The sequence below is a fragment of the Microtus oregoni genome, unplaced genomic scaffold (assembly GCF_018167655.1).
Source record: "Microtus oregoni isolate MIOR12 unplaced genomic scaffold, Mior012 000004F_ref0000308, whole genome shotgun sequence".
Classification (NCBI taxonomy): Eukaryota; Metazoa; Chordata; class Mammalia; order Rodentia; family Cricetidae; genus Microtus; species Microtus oregoni.
Window position 1 is genome coordinate 33,690,521 of NW_024543063.1, and position 14,517 is coordinate 33,705,037.

Consider the following 14,517-nt stretch of genomic DNA (forward strand, 5'->3'; position numbering starts at 1 on the left):
GACTGCCTGGGGTCAGGGGTCAGGGCCCAGCTGAGCCCTTTGCTGCTCCTTTACTGCTCGAGTGACCTCACTCTTCCTTGTGCCTCAGTTTCCTTTGCTGTCAAGTGGGGCAGGCATAGCCTGACCTCCCAGCGTTGATTGTTGAATGAGCAAGTCTGGCACGGAACGCGCCGCGTATGCAAAGTGGCTGCAACCTCTTCCTTCTCCGTATTTTATTATTCTTTTTATTTTTTACGACTGCCGTTATTGGTCTGGCAGCAGGCCAAGCAAAAAGGAGACACTCAGTCTCCGCCTGCATGGATCACAAAGTCCTGTGGCGTTCAGGGACGTGGGGATCCAGGCAGACACACACACAGGAGAAAGCTGGATAGGGGACCGCAGAAAAGGTATGTCATCTGTCACCTGCAGGCCCTGTGCACATGTCCTGCACCTTTCTCTCTGCAGGGGAAGCTGACTGGCCAAGCCATTCCCTCTAGCCGATGAATAAACACTTCTCAATGTGAAGTCAGGAAGCCTGGCCCAAAGCACCACGTTCAAGTCCCCGCTCCGCCAGTAAATCCTGTGAATTTCTGCGAAAATGTTCATTTCGGTAATAATACCAATTAAAACCTTAACAAGTACAGTAGTTACCCAAGCAGCCAATTGATTTTATACCCTACCACTTGAGGGTGGAGGAAGGCACACAGGGAGTTTGAGGTCAGCCTGGGTTATACAGCAAGTTCCAGGCCAGGCCGGGATACATGGGACTCTCAAAAACAAAACAAAACAAAACAAAACACACTCCATTCCTCAAATCTTCTTCATAGGCTCCTTACACCAAAGATGGACAATTAGCCCAGTAAGCGATCTTAGGCCTGGCCAGTGAACCTGAGCTCCATCACCACTGCTCAAGCCCGCCATGGTGATGAGAGAGCCATCAGGGACGCCATGAAAGCACAGGACTGCCGCATGCCAACGGAACCTTCACACCATATGACTACTGGATCTTAGGGAGACGATACTGTGGATCCAAGTCACTGAGGGGAAAACCGAGGATCTCTGGGAACTTTCCTTACCTGCCAACGCTGAGGCTGGGAAGATGCAGAGTTGGACTTCAGACCCATTGTACAGTCTGGCAAGAGAAGCCAGTATCTAGGGCCAACCTAACTAGGACCACCCTCCCACTCTCCGGCAGTAGCTGGTTGGTAGGTTCTGGCCCCTGGCTCTTGGTGGTTGGTTACAGGCCCTTTGCTAGGACCTGATCTTGAGGACAGAAGCCAGGGCCCAAAGGCTTGGGACAAAACCTAGGACTCAGATTCCAGGTCCTCTGTGGGCCAACTCACTGCCTCTCAACTAAAACTATTACTGACCACAGCTGACCAGACACCCGCTGCTCTGAGGCTTGGAAATCCCCTCCCGAAGTGGCAGATAACAGATCCCACAGTGACACTTCCAGAATGGGCCAAAGCTGGGCCTCTTGGGCAGATTGGTGAGGAGGGTGAGGTAGCAGTGCCCATCTCACAGGGTGTATGGGAGGGTCCCCAAACCACCTGCAGCTGGGATGATACACACGGCAGGTGTGCCTAATACTACACTCCGCTCACAGGGTGGAAAACCCTAGCGGGGACCTTCAGGAAACAAACTCCAGAAAGTGAAGAACCTTCATCCCGTGGCTAATTTAACTGAGCCCTCCTTCCTGGGGAGGGGGCCAGGCCCTCCCCTCTCGAAGGATCAGAACTAGCAGGATTCACCTTGCTGACCCGACAGCCTAGGGCCTAATCCCAGCCAAGGCTGACTCCTCTAATCGCTCTGAATTTCCCAGTGTGACACTTCCTCCTTCTCTTTAGAGGCTCCCTGTGTAAATACAGAATCAGTCACCTGACAAGCAAATCACCAGGCAGCCCTTGGGTGGCAGGTGGAGAGGGGTGTAGATTTCAAACACCTGCCCTTTTGAGCTGCCCAGTACTCAGGAAGATTCCTCTTGCCACCAGCCACCTCCAAGGCCCTAGAGAGGCGCTGGAGAAGCAAAAAGGAAGTAGCATCCCCGCTCTCCTCGTCAAAGATAGTAGGATATGGCAGGACTCTGAAGGGGCTATGACATACACCTTCCCATGGGGACATGGCTGGGCTCCAGAGGACGCCTGCCCTCCTGCAGAGATAACACTGTTGGAAGCTGGGAATTCCCTGCCCTGGCTCTAATTTTGGCTGGACCTCTGAAAGGAAATATGGACGTGAACTGAGGGGAACAGGGAGGCCAGCTAGAAGCTGACAATTGCTATTTCAGATCAGACCCTGAGGAGGAGAGACGGGATTGTGAGTGGCTGAGAGATAATCTTCCAATAAAAACTGCCTGGGGCCAGGTGCTGTAGGCACACACCTTTCTGTGGCACACACCTTTCATCCCAGCACCAGTGAAGCTGAGGCAGGGGGATCTCTGAGTCCCAGGCCAGCCAGAGCTACACAGTGAGACCCTGTCTCAAGACAAACAACTGCAAGGGACTGGAAACTCCAGGAAACAGACCAGATTTGTCACAGGGTAGGGCTGGACACTGCAGGAGCGACAAAGAAACTCGGAGAGCAACGTACAACCATCCTGCAGGCGAAATTAACACCACTATCCCCCCTCTTCCATGTAACCCTTCATCTCTGCTACATTAACTCAGTGACAGCCTGTGCCCTGGGTCAGGGCAACCAAGGCCAGCTCCGTGGAGCTGAGTCCAGCCCAGGCTGGTTCTTGGCTCATATCTCTTCTTCTACGAGGACTCCAGAGCGATGGGGGCCTGCCAAGAGCCTCAGGACCCAGAGAACACACAAGGAAAAAAAAAGGCAACGTTAACCCAACACCCAGCCACGTGCACCTTTCCCTAGCAAAATTATTCCGAAATAATCTTCAGGGAACAGCAGATCATATCAAGCACGAGGGCCCCCTGACCCCTACTTCTACAGCACCCCAACACCTCTGCATCTCACAAATGCCCTAACTTCAACAGAAACAGTGTGCCAGGGCTCAGGGAAAGACGAAATAAAAATCCAGCTCATTCTTAGAACAAGCGGCCACACGCAGCCCAGCCCTCCCGACCTGCGGTCACGTGGAGTCGGACCCGGGGGTACCCGAGGGGGAAGACACCCGGAGGGCCGGGTTCCCACGCCCGCCTGCTCGCCCTGGGCTCTCCTGCTTCCCTCGCGCCCGCGTGCAAATATCTTAAGGGTGGAGGGGCTCCCCACCTCTCCCGCGGTGGCCCCCGAAACTGAAAGTTGCAGGGCAGCGGCTGTCAGCGCGCACCGAGGCTCAGGAAACAGGAAGCCGCGCGCGCTGCGGCCGCGGCCCCTCCCGGCCTCGCACAACAAAACCTTCCAGGGAATCGGGAGGGGGCGGCAGGGCCAGGGGGGCCTCCCAGGTCGCCGCCCGCGGGAAAGTAACTTCACACCCGCGCGATCGCGCCCTGGGCTCAGCGCCGCCGGCTCCGCGCAGACAAAAGGAGCGAGACGCGCACCGGGCCGGGCGCCCCACGCGGCAGCGCGCACCGAGCGGGCAGCCGAGCCGCGCGCCCCTGTGCGCCCCTACGCGCCCAGGCCTGGAGACCCGAGGACCCGGCGCACCACTCGCTTACCTGGTAAGTAATAGAGAGGCGGCTTCAGTCCAAACATGGCTCAGGTTAGAATTCCATAGTGGCCAGAGAGGGACGAAGAAGGAAATGAGGGAAAAAAAATCAAGCCCAGCAATGAAACAAAACCAGCGTCCAAGCCACGGCACTCAAAAATGTCCAAAACAATAAAATAAAGGCAAAGGTGCAATACCCCGAGCGCTGGGGGTAGAAACCAGTTTGTGTGTTCTTTCCTTTCCCCTCTCCAAGAAGATCAAAGGCTGTCTCTCAGTCCAGCGCCCGGGCAGGTTCGGCCACCTCGGCCGAAGCAGATCCACAGTGAGGTAATTGACCAAGGAAGGGCCGGAGCCTCCACAGCGGACCGGCGTCTTCGCCGCGTGTGTATTTTCTGCCTTTTGGACTTGAGATGCAAATTAAAAAAAAAAAAGGAGGGGGAGCTGGTGGAGGGAAGAGGGCGGGAGAGCAGAAGAGAGAGAAAAATAAAAGGGGGGGGCGGTGAGGGTGATGAAATTGGGGGGTTAAGGTCTTCAGGGATTACTCATTGGAAAGAAAAAGAGACAGGAGAGAGAGAGAGAGAGAGAGAGAGAGGAAAAGGGAGAGAAAAAAAGCACCCCCTAAGACGTGCGAACAGCAATCTCGCCTCCATTCAGCCATTTGAATGTCAAGGGCGAGGGTCAAGAGACCTGTTTCCAACAGGGTTTCACGTTCAGAACCAGAAGGGAAAAGGAAGGGGGGCGGCGGGAGGGGGCATCTGGTTGCCAAGGAGAAATCGGCTTTGTTTTCGTTTCCCCTTAGCTACTGGGTGAGGAGGGGCGGGGTGCAGAGAGGAGGAGGGGGGCGCTCGGCAGGGGTGCTGGGGGTGGAGAAAATTAATACCCAAACAGCCTAGAAGTACCGAGGGGCAGATTTCGCCTAGTCAATAGGAGAGGCGGCGGCGACAAACAAGTCTTGGGCTAGGGACGCTAGCGAGGGCAGGCTCCCCTCCCCCCTCGCCACCAGCACCCCCCCTTTTTGGTTATCTCCCCGCCCGGCGTCCCACCACTGACTCAGACGGAGGGGGTGGGGAGGAGGGAGAGGAGGAGGAGGAACTCGCGGGGGCGCAGCCGGCAGGAGCAGGAGAGCGGGAGGCAAGAGCGCGCGGCGGTGGAGAGCCCCTCGATCAATTTTCATGCAAGAATCATTATCGGTAAATTGGAAAGCTGGCTGCCTGACAGCAGATTTGTCTCTCCTAATGAAAGCGAAAGGGAAGGGGCGCAGCGGCGGGCGGCTCCTTCCGTCTGCGCAGCGTCCTCCCGGAGCTCCCGGCTGCGCGCCGCGGTGACGAAGAGTCCCACTTGCGACCTGCCCGTGCGCGGCCGCAGAGCCTTACAGACCAGACCCGCCGCCGAGGGCCAGCAGCGGATGCTCCCGCTTCGGATTGCACGATTCTCCCCTCTGTCCGGGAGCGGGCCGTTTGCAAACAGTGGGCGGCTGCGGGCGCCGCGGGGCCCCCCTCTGGCTGCCCAACTCCGCGCTCTGGCCGCCAGCCCGCCCTCGCTCCTCCCCACCCACGTCTGACAGCTGCGGGAGCCGGGAGCACGACCCCCCCCCCCCACACACACACACGACAGTGCCCCGGGGAGGCCGGGGCCGCCCTTTGTGCAGCCCGCTGGGGGCTGTGGAGACCGCGCCCGGGAGAGCTAGGGACGGCGGTTGGCCTCTCTTTCCTTTCCTCCCGCCCCCCCCCCCACGCCCTACCCCTTAAAAAATCCCTGTTGCAAGTGTAATCAAATGCTTGATACCATCTCCCACACTCTCCTGCACCCGGGCATTATCAGATCCGGGAAGGCATGCTTCCAGGCAAACAGACCTAATAAATGCTATTACTGGGACTCTGCAAGCCCCGGCTGCACCATAGTAACGAGTGCCCGGCTAATTTGGTTTAAGCAAACGACCGACTGCACTGAGCGTGAGTGTGGCGCCTGTATCTCCCCTCCCCAGCCGCCGTGCGTTCACACCAGCTCAAGAAGGCCCCAAGTGATAATTCCCCAAATCGAAGGGGAAAAAACCCTGCCGCCAAACCACATCCTGTGCGCTCATTGTCCAGCCCAGCGATTTTAAAGAGACAGCATCCATTTACCCACACACCAGCCCCTCTACTAAACGCACGCGGCAAAGCAAGTATCAAGATGCGACCATTTGTGTTTCAAGTCCTTTTACTGAAGCTCTCCCCCACCGCGGTGGCGCAACTGACTGGGATCCTAACTCGGTGACACTAAAGGTCACCTTTTGACCCCAGATCCTCAAGTCCTAGCCGGCAGGTACGCACAGCAGGCGCATGGTCGTGCCAGGCGGGGGTTTCTGCCACGGCTCTCTGATCTCGGCACCCATCACGGGTCTCCAACCAGTGTCCCCAAGATCCTAATAAACTCGGTGGCTTCAGATGACAGCCCAACTTCCAGAATACTGGACACCAGAGGAGATCTCTAGAGGGCACTTTGAGGGAGGTGGGGACCCAGTGTGCCTTCTGACTCTGGCTGCACGACCTCTGCGGCCCCGAGGAGGGCGCTGCAGTGGGCCTCTGACCGCTCTGCCCCACGTGACCCCAGAGGTCAAGCCGGGCCCTAGGCTGCAGCCCTTTGTTTTCAGGGGCGGGGCTGCCTGTAAGGAGAGGACACACAGGCGGGGCTGGAGTGTCTAGGGCCACCACCTCCATCACCTGCCTGCACGATTCAGGGAGCTCCGGATGGTAGAAGAGGGACCAGATGCCCCCTACACACATACACCCCGCCCTGACCTCTCAAAAGTACTTAGGGGGAAAAATAAAGACTATTTTTAAAAGACCCTAAACTATCAGTTTGTGTTGTCACTCTTTTATTGGTTTTTAATTCTCCGGGATTACGGGAACAACAGTAGTAATTAATACGAAACCTTCCTCCACTGTATATGCTAATGGCAGGAGCCATAAAAATTAATTTGCAAACATGTCATTACACAATAGCTATACAGGCAATAAACCTGTAATTATGGGCCAATCACAGGCAGGGTACAGAGGGAGGATGCTCCCCCAATAGGCTGGGCACCCCCCTCCTTTCCCTGCTAAAAGTAGAGGAAGTCATTCTGAAAGGAGCCATCCTTCTTGGAGCCACCTGTGGAGAAAGAGCTGTCCAGACTGGAGTCCAAACTGCCCGGCTTATGTGCCAGCTCCTCGGGCCAGTGGGGACCCATAGCGGGCAGGGGAGGCCTGGGAGAGTGCCGGGCGGTGGAAGAACAGGCAGAGGAGCCCCACTGTGGTGGGCCAGCTGCACCTAACATCCCTGTATCACTCACTGTGCCTCCTCAAAGACAAACCTCTCTCCTAATAAGAATTCCAATGCCTGCATCCAATTATAGAGACCGTGCGGGCCAAGCCCTAATTGCTTAGAGCCGCACCCTGGGGAAGGAGGCTAGCTGTGTGCTGTTACTGATAGCCTGGCTCCTTTGCCCGAGCCTGGAAGCTCAAAGTAGGTTAGTGATAGGAACTTCTGGAGGGTGGAACACTATGCACTCTGCTGGGGGAGAGTGGTCATCCCACAGCCCACCCCCCCAAAACCTGGTGCCCAAACAGCCAGGAATACAAAGCCCCCTCCCGCCCCTAGCAGCCAGCTCAGTGCTGGCTGTCTTTGAATGGTTGGGTTGTTTGACTAATGTGGCTGAACAGGGTAGCTGGCTGCACTTTCTCTTTCCCACTGGCCCCTGAGGCTTTGCTGTGGTGGGTGGACCCCATCACTACAGCCATTCATATCCCAGGGGGAGCCAGCCCTCCATCAGGCATGTTTGTGGCCTCCTTCAGATGGGACACGAGCCCAGTGCTCCCACCACAAACCATGTGGGCACACCATCACCAGCTGTGGGTGTCTGGATAAGGCTATTGCCTCCCTGGGTTTTACCCCAGGTTTCTGTGCAAGGAAAGGTGGTCCTTGACTATCTCTGTCCCTTCTTCTCCCAGAGTCTGCTGAGCCAGTATCCCCTCTCTTTTTAATGTGTGGAGGGGTTGATGAAGAAGAGGCAGCAATGGGGAGGCTGGACCACCCAGAAACCATCCTTCCTCTGGACCTTTTGAGAGGCAGGGACACCACAGGCCATTCTTCCTCTTAGCTCCAGAGAGACACCACCCTGAAAGCCACCCAAGATCAGGAAGAGAGGTGCTGATGACATCACCCCCCATTTGTCAATAGGAAAGAAGGTAGGGGTCCAGGTCACCCTGAGGAGATGCATGAAACCAGGAGGTCCCCATTCTGAAGGTGCAGCACCCACGCTAGCTGCCCCTTCAACACAGAGGGGCCCCTATACTCTAGCATGCTACTCTTGCAAGGGCTCAGATACAGCCTAGCCAGTCCCAGTCAGCTGAAACACAGTAAAAATAGACTCTCCCACATGCTAAGGCAGGCAGCTCCCTGCCAGCTGTGCCCATCACCCATCATGTGCCATGCCCCCCAGGCCAGGAGGCCAGCTTGCCTCCCTGAGGAGGTGCACAGAAGGAGCCCTCATGCCATAGACTCTAGGAAAGAGCGGAGCCTGGAGTACCAAGGCTGCATGGTTCCTAGGACATGCTGGATCCTCCAGATGCCCACCTGTCCCCCTTAGCATGGTGGTGAGGCAGCAGGCACTTCCTAGGAGCTCAGACTGGGCCAGGCGCTGCTCCGACTACTCTTCATAGGTGACCCAGCGAATCCTTTGGGCCATCTTCAACGACTCAGAGCTGGTAGATGGCTAGAACTAGGGTCTGAGCCTCGGAGGCCTGTGTCTAAACCCTGTGTGCCCTGTCTCCTCATCTGAAAGTTGGGGTGAATCACTCACACATGCCAGGAGAAGACCGGATGTGGGTGCTTCCAGCACCTGGCCTGCTCGGGGACTCCACAGACAGCTGTGATGACTCCCCAGGCTATGGAACAATGGAGACACCACCAGCAGTGAAAGAAGGGTCTCGGTAGGTTCAGCTCTGTCCCCCTGCTCTTCAGTGGCTTTGTCAGCATTTGGGGGACTTGCCCACCCCCACCAGACAGACCCGGTGTCTTGTGACTTTGCAATGCTTAATGCTAAGCACCAGCGGTGTGAGGTCAGCTGCCCAAGGGCACAAAGGGACTGGTGACACCGGTTTCTCCCTCAGGCTCTGGTCCTCAGGTGACAGCAAGCCCTTGAGATAAGTAAGTCTAAGATTGTGAGAGAAAGGTCTGTGCTCACAGCTGGCTGTGACAGCTGTGTGTTTGGAATTGTTTCCTTCTTTGTGAGAGGTGTCTGTTTTCACACCTTCTCCCCTGACCAGGTGTTGCCCATCTTGGGGGTCTCACAAAAATTCTGGGGTCCAAGCCTGGTCCTGCCCTGTGCAGTGGGTTAAATGGTGGCCTGCCAAAGACCTGGCCGGGTACCCGGGCCTGCGACCTGCTTCCAAAGAAGTCCGAGCAGGTTTGATGAAGTTTAGGATCCTTCCTGAGTACTGGGGTGACCCATGGAGAGGGCCAGGTGAGGTGAAACACCTGTAATCCTACCATTTGGGAAACTAAAGCATAAAGAAGAAAGGAACACCCAGCTGACTACAGAGACTGGCAAGACTTGGAAAAGGGAGGAGCTGGGCTTGGACCATCCCAACACTGGAGGCAGAGGCAGGAAGATCACTGGAGATTGAGACTAGCCTGGTCCGAACCATAGACTCTTCCAGGGCTACATACTGAGACTTTTACCAAACATACAACACACACACACCCCGACACACAAACACACACCCCGACACACACACACAATCACCGAACACCAAAAAGAGGAGAGTATAAATAGAGTGAATCAGGAGAGAAGCCATGTGAGGCCAGAGACAGAAGCAGGAGTGATGGAGCCACAGCTATTGAAAGCTGCAGCCCCAGGCACTGGAGAAGTTGAAGCGCCTCTGCAGCCTCCGGAGGGAGCAGAGCTGGTGACTCTGACCTGACTTCAGCCACTGGACAGTCAGAAAGTCTCTGGCTTCACAGAGGTCACTCGGTTTGTGGTGATTCATTACCATAGCTCCAGGGGCTTCATCTCTCTGGTCCCCTCTGTAACAGTATTCTGCTCCTGTTAGCCTGCCCCCAGAGAGGCTCAAGTCAGCTGGCTTGTATCAGGTCCTGGGCGGGGAGTGTCAGGAATCCTACAGCAGCCTGGCCCCCAGAAACCAACAACCCTATGGGACCTGAGGCTTTCTAGCGTCATGGCTACCCTCCTGGTTTCAAATGGTGACACACATGTCTAGTGGGTTTTGGGAACAGGCATGGCCCAAGGCCATCAGCGTGGCCATCTGCCTCAGAGACAGATCACCTTCCTGAGGCTCCACCCAGGAGCACAGGCTCTGGTTCCTGGAGGCTCCGTTAGGTCCAGGACACCAGTGACCTTTCCTTCCAACCTCCCCAAATTGTGGGACCTAGTTCAAGGCAAGAGAGGAGATGGAAAGCCTGGCTTGCCATGTCAGGCCTGGCTAGGAGAGATGTCCCATGTGAGCCTGTGCTTGCTCTTTCTGGGGGTGCATGGGCTTCAACCCAGTACTGAAGATAGCAGCACCCCCATCAGCTCTTCCACAGTGTCCATAGCAAAGGCCCCTGCCCCACCCCTTCTCAGCTGTCCATCACACAGACATGCTTACTGTCAGGTAACAAGTGTCCCCCCAAGTGAGGCCTTCAGGATGACTCTGACAGTGTCTCCGGCACAGCCCAGCTGTCCCCTTAGCAGACATCAGCTCCTTTCCCAGCTCCGGGTCACATACTTCAGCTCTAAGAAGACAGACTCATCACTGCCAGAAGAGTAAACCTGTCTGTCTTCATTCTCCCCATTCCTCCCACGAGATGCTAAGGCCAGAGAAGTCAAATGGCCCTAAGTCACAAAGTCCAGAAAAGGAAATCCACAGATTAGACCCTACACAGAGTGACAGCCAGCCAGGTAGGGCCTCTTCCTCTCCCAGAAGCGCATTTGAGGTTTAAGGTTTATCTCTGTGTATTTGTGCATGCCATGGCATGTGTGTGGAGCTCAGAGGGCAGTTTGCCAGGGTTGGTTCTCTCCTTCTACAGTGTGGGTCCTGGGGATCTAACTCAGGACATCAGAACTAGCAGCGAGCACTCTGCCTGCTGAGCCAGCTTGCCAGCCCTATTTGATTTTTATTGACTGAACCGTTTCATTTTTGCAGTGTGAGGTCAGGCCCCTGGACTCTTCTTGTTAGTTGGCTCTGTTTCGGCCTTGACTTCCTCTTTGATCTTGGAACCAGCAACAAGATTTTCCCCCAAAACTTCTTGAGTCAAGATTTTGCCTTATATTTTGGGCCAACCTTGAATTCTTCTGGTAAGACCTCCAGGACAGCCACCACATCTAGATAAAAATCTTTTCTTTGTTGTCTTTTTAAAAAATCATTTATTTTTTATTGCATGCACACACTGGTGTTTTGCCTGCACGTGTATTTGTGTGAAGGCGTTGGAACTCCTGGAGCTGGAGTTACAGACAGGAGTGAGCTGCCGTGTGGGTGTGTTGGGAATTGAACTCGGGTCCTCTAGAGGAGCAGCCTGTGCTCTTAACCACTGAGCCATCTTTCCAGCCCCTTGTCTTGTTTTTATTTGTTGTTATACTATGTAGTCCTAGATGGTCTTTAACTCAGAGAGGTTTGCCTGCCTTTCTTTTTTTTTTTCTTTTTTTGAGACAGAGCCTCTCAGGATAGGATGACAGCTGTATACTTGGTTTATGAAGTGCTAGAGATGGTACCCAGCCTTTGTGCAGGACAGGTAAACACTCTAACAACTGAGCCACACCCGCAGCTCCAAACCCCTTTTAAAGCCTCTGTAAAAACAAACAAACCAGCAGAAAACAGTTATTGCCAGATAGTGGTGGCACACGCCTTTAATCCCAGCACTCAAGAGACAGAGGAAGGTGGATCTCTGAGTTTGAGGTCAGTCTGGTCTACAGAGTGAGTTCCAGGCCAGCCAGAGCCATTCTGTCTCAAAAACAAATAAACAAACAGCCATACATGTTTCACTTTTTTGTTTGTTTTATGTATGAATGTTTGCATGTATGTGCAACAAGTGTGTGCAATGCCCTTAGTGGCCAGAAGAGGGCACTGAATCCCCTGAACTAGAGTTACAGGCAGTTGTGAGGCACTATATGGGTGCTGGAAACTTGACCTCGATCTTACGCAGGAGCTGAAAGTGCTCTTAACCTCTGAGCCAATTCTCCAGCCATCGAACCTCGTTTAAATGTAGCACTATCCAAGCTGGACTTCTTGGTGCCTCAGGCCCTTTAATCCTACCACTTGGGAGGGTGAAGCAGATTGGATTGGGCTTCAGAGTGAGCTGAGGAAACTTAGTGAAGTTCTATCTCACAATAAAAAGTAAAAATAAAAAGTAAAAAGAAGGCCGGGAAGTGGTGGTGCACACCTTTAATCCCAGCACTGGGGAGGCGGAGACAGAGACAGGTGGATCTCTGTGAGTTCAAGGCCAGCCTGGTCTACAAGCTCCAAAGCTACAGAGAAACCTTGTCTCAAAACAAAACAAACAAAAACAAATAATAAAAAAAAAAAAAGTAAAAAGAGGACCGAGGACACAGCTCAGTGGTTAGCACTTATTTAGCTTGTACAAAGCCCTGGATTCAATCCCTAGTACTAAACAATCAATGAATGAATACTCAAATCACTGAACCAATTAAAAAGAAAATCCACCAAAGGAGAAGCAACATGTGTGAGGAAGGGGGAAGGGATCCACTGCTCCCTTCCACCACCTTGTGGAGCTGAGTCTAACTTCCCATCTACGGCCTGGGCTTCAGGAAGTCGCCAAAAGTCTGGGCAAAGGGCCCAATCCCCATGGTGCTCCATGTGGACTGGCCAGCCACAGGGCTTATCTTTGGAAGTGGCCCTCTGCTGTCTCACATCTTGGACTTCCTGGCCACATCGAGACCTCACAGTTCTGGTCAGATAATGTTGTGCTTCAACATAGCCTAGAAAGGAGCTGTTGGAGCCCCAACAGGTAACCTGCAGAGGGCACAGGTAGACAGCCTCCTCTGTCCTGGCTTTTTGTCCTTTCGCTCTGCCTCCTACCCTAGGTCAACCTACTAGGTTTTCTTCTCACTTGAGGGCCTCTCTATCACCAGTCTGTGGCTGTTCAATGGGAAAGGCCTGTCACTCACACAAGTCAGCAGTGATGCATACCACGCAGTTCTCTGGTCTCCAAGGCATGGTTCCTACAGGCTGGCTCCTACTAGGCCCTGCTTCTCATAATGCAGGGCAAGAAAAGAAAGTCGGGCACACAGCTCCTCCACACCTCAAAACCAAATGCACTGAGTCACCTTGTCAATTCTCTAGCTTGTCAGTGGCCACAGGGCCTGTCTATCCTGGGCTGGCCCTCCTGGGGCCTGAACAAATACTAGGGTCCTGGACACTTTTCTAGCCTGGGATGTCTCCTGGGACAGCCCTTGCATTCTGCCTCGGGCACTACAGGGCTCTCAGGTGTTAAATGACAGCCTCAGTTGTGACAGTCAATGTGTCCCCTGGCAGGACCACCTTGGAGAACACAGCTGCAGGTTGAGAATCACTTCCTTAAGTCCCAGATAGGAACTGGAATCACTTAAGGCCTGGTTCACCTCCGGTTACCGACCTCAGAGAGCACTTGGCCTCCTCTACCCCTGGAGGTACCAAACTGGGAGCTCAGTCCTCTAATGCAACCGATTCTTCCCATTAGGATAAAATCGGTGGTTTCTGGTGGGAAACTTCACAGGAGGAGGCCAGCTCCTGAGTGCCCAGCCACCAGAAAAAGCCCTATCCAGGCCAGACTTTGGACCATGAGACTCAGTCTCACTAGATAAAGAGGCAAAGCCAGCCAGGCTCCGATTCTGGCCTGGACACTTGTCCCAAGTCCATATCCAGGGCTCCTGGGTGAACTATCCCAGAATTGCCTCTGTTCCCCACCAGGTGTAGGACACAGCTGGATGCCAAGGAACAGATGGGCTGAGGGGAGGAAGGCTCCAGCAGCCTTCTTGCCCCACCCCAGAGACTGTGGCTCTGGCCTTCTTGTGCTTTCTGTATCTTCTGTAGGTCACTTCAACCAAATGATCAGAGGGCTTTCCAGCTTGGCACGTCCAGGCTTCAGACACACAGACATGCCATCTGCTTATCTTGGCATTTAAGAACCAGACCGGGCTTCCGAAGAAAAGGCTGCCCTGTGCTGCTTGCTTCTCCTTTGCCTGTAGACCCGAGAGGGTGGCTCTCCCACTTCCTGCACCCTGGCCCAGCCCTATTTGCTCAGAAGTGTTAGAAAGCAGAAGTCAGCCAGTGGGGGAGTTACTGAGCAGACCCTGAAACCCTGGACTTCATAGGAAGACCCTGCCTCAACAACAGCATAGCAGGTAAGAAAGGCCGGTGAGCTAGCCCAGTCAACAGAGTGCTGGCCTGGCACTCCTGAAGCCCTGAGTTCCATTCCCTACTACACAAACAGGTTGCAGGGGTGCATACCTGTAATGCCAGGACTTGGGAGTTGGAGGGAGCGGGTAATCAGGAGCTCAAGGTCATCCTCAGCTACTAAGTTCAAGGATAGCCTATGTTAGACCCTGTTGGGAGAAAATAGAAAAAAAAGAAGAAGCAGCATGGTGTTGGGGGTGTACACCTGTAGTTCCAGGGCTTGGGAGGCTGGACAGAGGATCACTGCAAGTTGGAGATTATGTTTGGTTACACAGTGAGTTCCATGCCAGCCTGAATGAGACCCTGTCTCAAACAAACCCAAATAAATAAGAAAATGAAGCATGTAACTTAAAAATTAATAATAAAAGGCCCTGTGTCCTGTGCTTTGAATTGTTTAATAAAATTTTTTTCAGGGGCTGGAGGGATAGCTCAGCAGCTAAGAGTTCCTACTGCTCTTCCAGAGGACCTGAGTTCAGTTCCTAGCACCCAGGGTGGGTGGCTCACAACTGTGTAACTCCAGCTCCA

At 54.2% G+C, this 14,517-nt stretch overlaps 1 protein-coding gene across 6 annotated transcripts in view; it reads right to left on the bottom strand.

Moving 5' to 3' along the window:
- The window catches only part of Gse1 (Gse1 coiled-coil protein), a 340,444-nt gene that overhangs the window by 85,928 nt on the left and 239,999 nt on the right, over nt 1-14,517 (bottom strand). For 2 of the 6 annotated variants that reach the window (XM_041650949.1, XM_041650952.1), the window contains exon 1: nt 3,591-3,746. The exons of 3 other annotated variants lie outside the window; for them this stretch is intronic. In XM_041650949.1, coding sequence (XP_041506883.1) covers nt 3,591-3,627 — 37 coding nt within the window. In that variant the 5' untranslated portion in view covers nt 3,628-3,746. Of the gene's footprint in view, nt 1-3,590; nt 3,747-3,777; nt 3,974-14,517 lie in introns of those variants that run through there. One more of the 6 variants, XM_041650956.1, reaches the window with a different exon arrangement.